This window comes from Polistes fuscatus, unplaced genomic scaffold, assembly GCF_010416935.1.
Source record: "Polistes fuscatus isolate 324 unplaced genomic scaffold, CU_Pfus_HIC Scaffold17, whole genome shotgun sequence".
Classification (NCBI taxonomy): domain Eukaryota; kingdom Metazoa; phylum Arthropoda; class Insecta; order Hymenoptera; family Vespidae; genus Polistes; species Polistes fuscatus.
Window position 1 is genome coordinate 2,607,693 of NW_025113075.1, and position 12,986 is coordinate 2,620,678.

At 32.1% G+C, this 12,986-nt stretch overlaps 1 protein-coding gene across 3 annotated transcripts in view; it reads left to right on the forward strand.

Annotated features, from left to right (window-relative positions):
- LOC122515033 (hemicentin-1) overlaps nucleotides 1-12,986 on the forward strand; it is a 168,561-nt gene that overhangs the window by 149,009 nt on the left and 6,566 nt on the right. For all 3 annotated transcript variants that reach the window (XM_043632164.1, XM_043632165.1, XM_043632166.1), the window contains exons 6-11: nucleotides 5,353-5,622; nucleotides 6,512-6,620; nucleotides 7,319-7,505; nucleotides 9,652-9,790; nucleotides 11,118-11,305; nucleotides 12,840-12,973. In XM_043632164.1, coding sequence (XP_043488099.1) covers nucleotides 5,353-5,622; nucleotides 6,512-6,620; nucleotides 7,319-7,505; nucleotides 9,652-9,790; nucleotides 11,118-11,305; nucleotides 12,840-12,973 — 1,027 coding nt within the window. The remainder of the gene's footprint in view (nucleotides 1-5,352; nucleotides 5,623-6,511; nucleotides 6,621-7,318; nucleotides 7,506-9,651; nucleotides 9,791-11,117; nucleotides 11,306-12,839; nucleotides 12,974-12,986) is intronic.

Below are 12,986 nucleotides of genomic sequence, written 5' to 3' on the forward strand. Positions count from 1 at the left end.
AAAAGACGCGCACCGGGCCGAAAGAGAAAGAAAAAAATAGAAAAGGAAAAAGAGACGAAAAAAAAAATATAGAAACAAAAAGTCAAATCAAAAGTTTCGACAGGAACTGGACACGTGAATAATTCTCGAGCTAACGCATATAACTCGCACTTTTATTTCGACCTATAGAGAGTGAGAGAGAGTGAGAGAGAGAGAGAGAGAGAGAGAGAGAGAAGAGAGAGAGAGAGAGTGAGAGAGAGAGAGAGAGTGAGAGAGAGAGAGAGTGTACACTATATATATATATATATATATACCTATATATATAGGTAAAATGTATAGTTACGTGTGAAGGGATGAAAAGGGGAGGGGGGGGAGGGATTGGAAGGCCAGATACGTTGGTATATTGATTACGAGCATTAGCCGAGTGGGACTTTTCCGAGCAAATTGAAAAGTTTGCCTCAAAGCACAGATATATTCCGTGCCGATGGTACTTCGATCGAGAATTCAACGAACGTGTATGTGTGTGTGTTTGTGTGGATGTGTGCGCACGCGCGCGCGCGAATCTCTCACTCTGTTTCCATATACGTGTGTGTGTGTGTATTTACACGTATGCGTCACGTCTCTCGTCACCCACAAAGTCATTTCAGCTGCTCACCGAGCGGGTGTCGGAGTCGGAGGAGCGGGACGGAAGGGTTGAGGGGGGAAAAAGGTAAAAAAAAGAAAAAAAAGAAGTTAAAAACGCGAGAGAAAAGGAACGGGAAAGGATGCAACCGATTCGAATGGGTCAACGGGTGTTCGTTCGCGCGTATTCTGGCTAGTCGTTCTTTGTCGATGGTTTCAAACGACTTTACACCGTAGCTGTATAGATGACTAACTTACAACACATATACATATATATGTATATTCATATATGTATATATAGATGTGTATACATATGTACGTATTCCAATAATAGTATACACGAAACGAATAACCGTAAAAATGACGATGGGCGGCTTTTCCTATCGAGAAAAAGCAATAATACCGTGAACTGCGATTAATTCGGCAAAAAACTGGAAGGTGGTGGGGGCAAGGGATCTCATTGGTGGAAGAACGAGTTGACTAAAAGGGAATCTGACGTTTCTCCGATTTAAATTCACAATATGATTTCAAGCCTCGTTTGTTTTTCTTTTTTTTTTTTTTGGTTTCTTTTTATTATATTTTTTCTTCTTCTTCTTCTTCTTGGTTTTATTTGAAACTCTTTCTCCCCGTAAAGGTAGGAAAAGGAGGAGGGGTGGGGATGGGGTCGAGGGGCCATTTTAATGTTTCATATTATTCCTTTGATATTTAAGCTCATCGAGAAATCAGATAAACTTTTACGCGTCTTTAGAAATATCGTAACTGGTATTCGTTTGATTAATCAATGTGGAAATCGGAATTGAAATTCAACGTTGGGAAAAAGGGGGTTTGAGGTGAGTAGCGGAGTGAAGAGAAGAAAGGAAAGGTAAGGAAAGGAAAGAAGACAGACAGTATCGGGGTAAATTTTATTCGCTTTTCTACGTAGTTAAAGGAAACGATCGATTATTCATTTATTCGTTTTCATTTAAATAACGTCTTCGATGTTACCAACCTACTACTACTACTACTACTATTGGATACGACAATTTATTCGATGTGGATTTTTCTTGCGCGAACCGGAACGGAAAAGATTTTGTATCCTTGTTTGAAATAAAAACAACGGAATGTTCATCAATTTACTACGAAAGGGAATAAGAATAAGTAAAAGTAAAAGAAAATATTTGTAATTGTATATTTTGATTTTAATTGTAAGAATAAAAGAAAAGAAAAAAAAGAAAAAATCAAAGATTCCAAAAGTGGAACTTTTGGAAAGCACTTTTGGTGCTTTTTTGGAAAGCACCGACTAAGAGAAAAATTACTCGAGGAGCTTATCATCATCGGTTTCCTGTCCTGGTCAGCACAAAAGAAAAACCCTCGACGTATGCTGGCTGGGTGGGAGTGCAGTTTTGAAGTACCTGCACCTGGAACGAAAAACTTCAACGCAACAACAACTTTTCACACCTCCTCCTGTTTTTCTTTTCCTTTTTTTTTCTTTTTTTTTTTTCTATTTCGCAGCAGAGTTCTTTAGTAAACTTTCGAATCGGGCCGGTATGGTAATTTAGCAATTTAATTTTCCGTGATTTCGCGTAGAGTAACACTGCGATTGAATAAAAGATTTGTTCAAAATTCGATCGATAGGTTCGTTAACGAAACAATGTTGTGAAATAACGCGGACGGATTTGAAATTAATTTTTCCTTTCCAACCCCTCTCCCACCCCCCAACCCCGGTTATTAACCTTTTGCTTCGAAAATAAAGCAATTTAATTTTTATTATTTTACCTCCTCTTTTTTTTTTTTACATTTACGTAATGTACAAATACATTTTGTATGCAATTCGCATTTATTTTTATTTCCCCTGTGTTTTTTTTTTGTTTATTTTTTTCTTTTGCGTTTAATTTAATCTATCAAGAAAAAATATAATTCTTACGAAATAACGAATAATTAAAAACGCTTAACGCAAAATGTATCTTATTTCAAAACAAGGCATAAATTTGGGTCAGAGGAAATTAATAATACGCATTTGACGCGTACCCTAATTCTCGAACGAACGCACGAGAGCCAATATACGAGAATACGTTTATGAACCATGACTACGATAATAAAGAGAGAGAGAGAGAGAGAAAGAGAGAAAGAGAGAGAGACAGTAGGGGGTGGGAGAATGCAGCAGAAATTGTGAATGGGTCAGCGGGTGACCGTTCGCGCGTATTTCGAAATCATTGTTACGTGAAATGAACAGCTGCGTGGTAGGTATGCGCATCCAAACGAAAATCGTGATTCGATTTTTGTATCTTTACGTTTTTTTATTTTCTCCTCGATCTCTTCCATCCCCACCCCTACCCCCACCTCCCATCCCCATACAACTACCATTTTTATTTCGTCGTATCTCTTTGAAAATTAATAAATCATTTTTCTTATAATTCTTCGTTAACCCCTTTTATTTTAAACAATTAATTTCCGATTGTTCGGGGCTACAATAAACAAAAAATTATCTCATCGAGATATTAGATTTTCTTTTTATCGAAATAATAGATATTTGTATGGATTGTTTAATTATTTTAAGGAATAATTACACGTAATTAAAAGTAAGAAAAAAATATCTAGACACGATTGTGAACCACGAGTCAAACTAGTGGCTGCTTGTTGTTTTAGGCTTAAATTTTTTTACCACGAGTCTCACGCGTTGTTTTAGGACAAGGGGGTAATAATTAACACTAGATTTACGAACTGAGCTAATTTAACTCATCTCTAATTGTTTTCCTAAACACATATTTTATATAAAACTTAAATATTATTTATTTAAAAATATATATATATATGTTGATTTGTAATATCGTCACGAAAAATACATGAATATTAACAATTCCTCCCCTCTGTTGAACCCTTTATTCAAAACAATATTTGTAAATCATGAAAAAAAATAATCAAACGAAACATTCGTATAAATCTAAGTGTTACATAACAATTATATAATATTAATTGTCTCCTTTTCAAACTTACTTACAATTAAACGAATTTTAAAGGTAAACAAGAAACAAAAAAAAGGAACGGGGGTGGGATAATCTTTTATTATATAGATTTAAGGGTCTAAAATCTGATGAATTCTTTGCGGCGTGTAATATCTAGGACGGTGAGGTTAGCACAGAACTCGGTCAAAAGTTTCGTTAGCTTGTACGCCTGACCGCTACTAGGAAATCGTAATTGTTATTGGGAATAATAGACCGATCTCGTTCTATATCGGCTTTGTATCCATTAAAGTATCCATCCTAGTATTCTGGAATACTAGGTTGACTAAAGTAGAAAGGAAAATTTTCAATGCTCGTTCGTTCTCTCGTTCGTTCGTTCATTCATTCCTGTCTCTTCGTATTAATTAATATTTCTATCTATTGAAGAAATCGTTAAACGGGAATATCCTTCGGAATATTATTCCTTTACAAAATAATAATAATAATAATAATAATAAAAAAGAACCATTGTTATTAAATTCATCATTAAAAATAACTAACACGCTACTAACCCCCCCAACCCAACCTCACCCCACTCAACTCAACTCAACTCAACCTCCCACCCCTCACACCATTCTCCTCTCTCACACTTTTTCTTCTTTAATTTATCTCCTACCATCTTACGAAACATTACATTTGAGATATCCTATTTATTAACGAGCATAATCGTTCACTTAAAACTACCTATTATCTATATCGTCATTATCTTTGATAAAGATAATATCAAAATACGTATTACGATTCGATAAAATATATCACGTGTTAAACGAAATACGTGATCTATCTAAAATAACTTCCCCCACCCCTCCACCCACCCTCCCCCGATTGTCAATGATTATTTCGAATTATAACGGTGAAATAATAAACAGGATGATGGTACACGGTCTCGAATTAACAATATCAATATTAGCGAAATACCCTTCGCTAAATATCCGTTGCGATTATTTTAATGGGATGTAATTAATTAAATAAAACCAGTTACGTAAGCGTATGTAAAACTTTTACGATTTTCTTCCTCGAGGGGGTAGGCTAGGGATGGGGATGGGGAGGGGTGGGGGTTGGTGGTTATACCATTCGGTTAATAAAAAATAATTCTACCGTAAGTAACAAACGTATTGTGTTGCACCACGGTTCGTAGAACGAGAAACACCGTTCGTGCCTGATTAATTATACACCTTTCTGCCCCCCCGTCCCCCTCCTACCATTCTTATAATTTAGTTTCTTTTTATTAGTGATTTTAATGTAAAATAAAAACGGGGGAATAAAGAATACGTAATAATATAATATATATAATTATTACATATATATATATAACTATTAAAGTAATATATATAACTATAAAACTATAAATATAGTAACTGTATATAAAATATATAGTAACTATAAAAGTATAAATATAAAGTACATATATATATAACTATTAAAGTAATATATATATATATATATATATATATATAACTATTAAAGTAATATATATATATATTATATAACTATAAAAGTATAAATATAGTAACTGTATATAAAATATATAGTAACTATATATAAAAGTATAAATATAGTAACTATGAAAGTATAAATATAAAGTACATATACATATAACTATTACAGTAATATATATTATATAACTATAAAAGTATAAATATAGTAACTGTATATAAAATATATAGTAACTATATAAAAGTATAAATATAGTAACTATAAAAGTATAAATATAAAGTACATATATATATAACTATTAAAGTAATGAAATATTGGTTCTCTCGTTTCGTTTCAGATGCACCGGAAACAAGAGTCGTGGGTGTACCGCGTGGTCAATTGGAAGAAGGACGAGATAAATTGGAAATAAGGTGTTTGGCCGATGCCAATCCGCCAGCTTCGATCATTTGGAGGCGCACGAAGACACTAGGTGTCACCGATATAGCAAGCATCGGGGAAACATTATTGTTCTCGCCAGTTTACAGAAATCACGCGGCCGAATACATCTGCGAGGCAACCAACACCGAGGGGGAAAGTAGTCCGGTCATGGTGCAAGTGTCCGTAAATTGTGAGCACGTAATTCCGATATCTTGTTTTTTATTTTTTCGGTCTCTATTCCCACCCCCCTCCCAGCCACCCCCCGAATAAAAAGTACGTAGAACTGAGGGTTCAGAAGAATAAAAAGAAAAACAATGAAAAATGAGATCATCGATCCCGAGCGTACTTCTTCGGGTCCGTTATTAATGGCAAAGCTTAATCAACAATACTGTACTCTTACACATACACACACACACACATACCAAATCCCGTCGCTTATGTTCGTTCCCAGCTACGCTTTTACGCGATAACGCACCATCTTTCTCCGCTCGCTCCTCGCGAGGAAGATGCTCCTTGCTTGAGTGGTTCGCAGGCACGCTTATAACCTTCGAAAGTAAATAATGTTGGCCATTTTCTTACATAAAGGAAAGAGCTTATTGTACTTTATAAACGAGAAGTGGTAGAACCAACTGAATTACGCTAGCTCCCGCTCCTCCTCCCCCTCCTCCTCATCCTTCCCATCATAATCCCCTTTCTTCGCGGTTGTTTTTCTCACCCCACCCGTTACATTCTTCTTATATTTTCTACTAATTTATAACTCGTCTTAACTCATCTCACATCTAACCGAAAATTAATACTTAACGGAGTCCCGTTATGTTTTTCGTGAACTTTGAAAATTTGTTTTTACTTTTCATCGCATCTACCTTCCACCTCCCAACCCCTCTCACTACTTCCTACCTGGGATCCCAACCCCGATCGTTCCCAGTGGTCAAACGGAAACGCAAACGCTAACTCCGAGGCAAACGGTGTAAACCGCTTTGCTGTGGCAACGCACGGTACACGCTCGAGAGGGTGCGGTACGTTCGTTTCCTCGGTTTCTCATGAATAAGATATCAAAGGATCGATCACTTTGGATGCAGATCCGCCAACGATCAGCTCGGTCGGACCGGAATTGTTGACTACGGCACTGCTTTACTCCGGTGCGTCGTTCGAGTGTCAAGCCGACGCAATGCCACCGGCCGAATACAGGTGAGACGATAACTGATTTACCCTTCGTTCGATTTTTCTATGTTCGCTTTGAAATGATCAGAAGAAATATAAAATAAACAAGAAAATATGAGGAAAGTGTTAAGATGATTATTGAATTAATATTTCATATATACAGGTAATTTTAACAGTTAATGATGTAAGAGGACAGAATTTTTCCTATAATTCACGTTGTAACACGGAATTATATAAAACGATTCATAAATTGCACGAATTCTATTACAACACGTTATACTGTAACACGGTTTCGTTCTAACGTGATTCAAAAAATTTTAAAAATCTTGATACATCGCTACATTTTTACAGCATTGTATAACACAATGGTCGCTTAATTTATTTCAAAATTAAATTATCTGAAAGTAACGACACGAAGGAATAATGAACTTTGGGTCTCATATAACACGACATTTTCTAGAAACCTATCTAACGTGTTATAAAAGAGTTACCTGTATATATGTGTAGTATATGTGTACCGTGAAAAACCGAAATTGGATAACGTCAAGATTCGCATGGTCGTTTGATGTATATCCGAAAATATTAATGTATATAAGAATAAAATGAAATGTTCGATCTTTCACCGAGATGTATTTGGTATGTGTCGACATTAACCGTGTCAATTCTTGACATTATCCAATTTCGATCTTTCACGATAACACGTATATTCGCATTTACGATTTTAGATGGGCTCAAATCTTTCCCGACAATCGAATGCCAGTGGAATGCGGGACCGGGCATAGATTGATCCTCACGAACGTGACTTACGAGCAACAAGGCCAGTACATATGTCTAGCATCGAACAAGATCAATGGACACGTCAGGGAGGTTAAAAGCGACCCCGTGTTTTTGCAAGTGGTCGGTGCACCTAGGGTAAGATAAATTCCCTAACACACAAGTATATACACTAGTATAATAATCTACGAGTATGGAGTAGGTTGATGTTTGAATTTGACCGATTTTCCCCTAACCTAGGGAAAAAAATACGAAACTATTGATTCCCATTGTATACTTTCTTAAAATCTATTAAAAAATCCCTATATCTCGTAATCCACCAATCAACGTGTCTTGTTAGCAAAAATAAAGCAAGTGGTCGGTGCACCTAGGGTAAGATAAATTCCCTAACACACAAGTATACGCACTAGTATAATAATCTACGACTATATAGTAAATTAATGTTTGAATTTGACCGATTTTCCCCTAACCTAGGGAAAAAAATACGAAACTATTGATTCCCATTGTATACTTTCTTAAAATCTATTAAAAAATCCCTATATCTCGTAATCCACCAATCAACGTGTCTTGTTAGCAAAAATAAAGCAAGTGGTCGGTGCATCTAGGGTAAGATAAATTCCCTAACACACAAGTATACGCACTAGTATAATAATCTACGACTATATAGTAAATTAATGTTTGAATTTGACCGATTTTCCCCTAACCTAGGGAAAAAAATACGAAACTATTGATTCCCATTGTATACTTTCTTCAAATCTAGTAGAAAATCCCTATATCCCGTAATCCACCAATCAACGTGTCTTGTTAGCAAAAATAAAGTAAAGCTCATCTAATCGGATAATTTTCTTTTTTTTTTTTTTAAATTAAATTAATTATCTATCCAATCGAATAATAACATCGAGACTTTTTCGAACGATTGATTAAAAGAAGGGCCCAGGGGGTGGGGGGCAAGCAAAAAATAAATATTGAATTAGGATTAATAGTTATATCTCGATAATTTTTATTTCAAAATTGACACGTTCTCTCATTCGCATGCAGTCAACTTTATACGGGTCACTGATTAAGCAAAGCTACTAACCATTTTCGCTTGGTTTAATATCCAATCGGTAAGTTGCGTTGTTAACATTTAAACTGGTGGGGGGGGGGCTTTATATAAACCGATATTTCATTTGAATCTATTTCAATCCACTCCCAACCACCATTAACTCCTATTATCCTTGGATTTAATATATATTTTCATTTTTCTAATACCCAAAAATCCAAGAAGGTGTTTATTATCGAATACAAAAAAGAAACTGAATTGTATCGATTAGAAAAATAATAATCTTAATAACAAAATCAATATCATACGAAATATTAAACGTATTTATTAAAGTAAATATTTTCATTAATTTTTATCGTGTCCAGAAAAATCAAATTATTAAATTAAGTGTCTGAGGAAAGTTGGACGAATTAAAAAATCTTTTCGAAAGGTTACTTCGATCTTGTACAACAAAATCTCGTTCAACTTTCCTTTGATACTTAATTTAATTAAATTCAATATTCTTCTTCTTCTTCATTCTTTAGTTTAGGCAAGTTGCCTGTTTCGTAACGACGTTTTTCTGCCTATTGCACTGTTAAATTGTCGCGCCATCTTTTCTGTGGGCGCCCCGTACTTCTGCGGCCAATCGGTGACTTATCCCGTGCAATTCTGACGATTCTTCTGTTGTCCATTCTGCTAATATGTTCGTTCCATTCTTTTTTTTTACTTATTCCGAGGCAGAGTGTCGTTTCTATGAGCCGCAATTTTTTTTTTTACGTTGGATAGGGGGCTAACCTGATCCAACAACCTTCCTCCTTTTCCCGGGCTTAGGACCGGCAACATGATCGCTGATCTCGATCCGCTCAGCGATCATGCAGGCGGAGTTAAAAATTAAATTCAAAAAAAAATTAAATTCAATATTAAACGAGTATATTAATAAATATTCAAAAATTAAGGAATAGAACAAATTTGTAAATCATTTCGTAAATTATCTTAAACACGATCGTTTGTATTAACGTGTCGTACAAGGGTAACGTATAACTTATCGTATATAATACGAAAAAATAAATATTTTTATTTTATAATACGAAATAATAAATATTTGAAGAAAAAAATTCGAATAACGTATTCCCCCTTTCCTTCATTCCTACCTTCCATCCTACCTTCCTTCCTTCCTTCCACTTGATTAACAGGTAATCGAAATTTCAAACGGTGTATCGGGAATTTGAAAAGTACGTTTTTAGGATTCGATTTTGTCGATAGGTGGTGAAGCCAACGATGACGGAAAAGTTGGTTGTAGCAGCTACGGAAGGCAGTTCGGCGAGATTAGAAATCAGACTCTGTTCAAATCCAAAACCACGTCTCGTTGTATGGGAATGGGGCAGCATCAGACTCTATGCCGGTTAGACAACCTATTTTTAATAAAAAAAAAAACCCCCTTTTAAAATATTATTCCGAAAAATATTCGACACGTTCGTTCGTTTATTTTCTTCTGTTTGTTGTTTCTCTTTCCTTTTCTTCTTTTTCATCAACAATTTAATTTGAAAAAAAAGTATTCGTAGCGAGCGAATTATGGAAAACAAATTTGTTGTAAAACTACGGTTATTAAAGGGTGTCCATAATTAAATCGATCCATTTGAATACGTTCGAAACTGTTGGGATGGTTAAACGAAATTTGTTACGGAAAAAGTTGAATAATTTATCTGATATTTGTTTTTTTGTTTTTTTATTCTCGTAGGTGGACGCTTAAAGTCTACTTTGATTTTCTTTTTTTAATGGAATTATCTATTTTTTTACCACTTACGTAACGTAATATTAATTATTTACGAGATATTTTTAATTTTAATTATCGATTAGTCGTATTGGTGTTATGTAACAAAAGTTAATCATTCGGCCTGAATAAAAATGTTATTAAACTAATTTGAAAGATTAAATAATTAATGAAATTCTACAACAAAATGTTTATTCATATTCATTGCTACTGTACGAATACTTTTTAACACTCGTTACACGTATCTCTACGTATATCTATTTTTCTTACCCCATATTTAAATAATATATTAAATAATTTATTTATAACAATATTTTTCTTTTATTATTTTTATTAAGTTCAAAGTTTAATATTTCTTATTAACAATAAATTAATCTGTAAGATATATTCTCGACTGAACAGTACTGGAAACAATAATTGCAAAAATTTTGATTATTAAACAAATGAATATACTGGGTGTTAAAAAAAAAAAACATTCGATATTTTGGGGTGTATAAGTCGCATGATATTGAATAAAAAAAAAAATCGAATGGGTCAATCAATTCTGAGATATATAAACATTAGTGTATGTTATTATTATTATAATTGTATATTATTATTAATTATAATAATAAACAATATAATATAATATAAAATATATATAATAATAAATATATAATAATTATAATTATTAATAATAATTTATATAATATATAATAATAAATAATATAAATATAAATAAATAATATATAAAATAATTTATAATATATAAAATATTATTAATAATAATATTAACAATTATATTATTATTGTATTAATATTAATATTAATATTATTATAATTTTGTAATTTTTGCAAAAGGTGTTCTTAAATATTCCTAAGTGTATTTTATCCAGAACTGTTCGGAAAAGTTTACTTCAAAGATTGAACTTAACCGTCGAATTTGATTGGTCATTGATGTGATTCGTTGTATCCACAGGAGACATTTTGGAATCTCGTTATCGTGCTCTGGATTTAGAACCACTAGCATCCGCAGACTGTTACGTAGCGATTTTGGAACTTACCAGTACGATTAAAGAGGATCAAAGACTATATACTGTTATCGTAGAGAATGATCGTGGAAGCGACCGCAGAACTTTAATGCTAAGGGTCGACGAACCAGGCCAGGTAATTACTATTCACTCTACGTTTCTTGTTAATTCTCGAATGCGTGACACATATTAATACGAGATTTTCCCTAATCAAGCCCTTTATTACGTACAATAAATTGTCATTATGCTTTAAATCACGAACCATCGATAAAACAAACGTACATTTATCGATAGTTTTCGATACGAACGATAGAAAATTTCTATTTATGCTTATATATTATATTTTACATTTTATTATAATTATTATTTTTATTTTTATTTTCTTTTGAACGTTAGAAAATTCGCATTTAAGTGTATATGATATTTTATACATTTTTTGTTGTTACTATTATTATTATTTTGTTTTTTATTTTCTTCTCAACGTTAGAAAATTCGCATTTAAGTGTATATATATAATATTTTACATTTTATTATAATTATTTTTTTTTTTTTATTTTCTTTTGAACGTTAGAAAATTCGCATTTAAGTGTATATGATATTTTATACATTTTTTGTTGTTACTATTATTATTATTTTGTTTTTTATTTTCTTCTCAACGTTAGAAAATTCTAATTTAAGTGTATATATATAATATTTTACATTTTATTATAATTATTTTTTTTTTTTATTTTCTTTGAACGTTAGAAAATTCTTATTTAAGTGTATATGATATTTATACATTTTTTGTTGTTAATTATTATTATTTCTTTTTTTATTTTCTTCTCAACGTTAGAAAATTCTAATTTAAGTGTATATGATATTTTATAAATTTTTTGTTGTTACTATTATTATTATTTTGTTGTTTATTTTCTTCTCAACGTTAGAAAATTCTAATGTAAGTGTATATATATAATATTTTACATTTTATTATAATTATTATTTTTTTTTTAATTTTCTTTTGAACGTTAGAAAATTCGCATTTAAGTGTATATGATATTTTATACATTTTTTGTTGTTACTATTATTATTATTTTGTTTTATTTTCTTATGAACGTTAGAAAATTCGCATTTAAGTGTATATATAAATATTTTACATTTTATTATAATTATTATTTTTTTTTTTTATTTTCTTTTGAACGTTAGAAATTCGCATTTAAGTGTATATGATATTTTATACATTTTTTGTTATTACTATTATTATTATTTTGTTTTATTTTCTTATGAACGTTAGAAAATTCGCATTTAAGTGTATATATATAATATTTTACATTTTATTATAATTATTATTTTTTTTTTTATTTTCTTTTGAACGTTAGAAAATTCGCATTTAACTATGTGTATATGATATTTTATACATTTTTTGTTATTACTATTATTATTATTTTTTTTTCTTCTTTTGAACGTTAGAAAATTCGCATTTAAGTGTATATGATATTTTATACATTTTTTATTTATTATTATTATTATTTTTTTTGTCTATTTCTTCTATTCACTAACAAATGCAATTTTTGTTCTCAAGTATGTTATCCTTTAAAACAAACTTAAACAAGTACACGTGTGCTGCTCGTGTTAGTCGTTATATATACATATATTCACAATATTTCTAATAGAATACTTTCCCTATGATTCAGACACCACTCATTATCGGAGCCGTCGGGGGTTTCACCGTACTCTCAGTACTGATAATGGGATTCATTTGTTTCCTAAGATCCGATAGATGTTGCACAACCAGAAATACAGCTCCCGCGTTGCAACAAGTACATTGGTAAGTACACCTT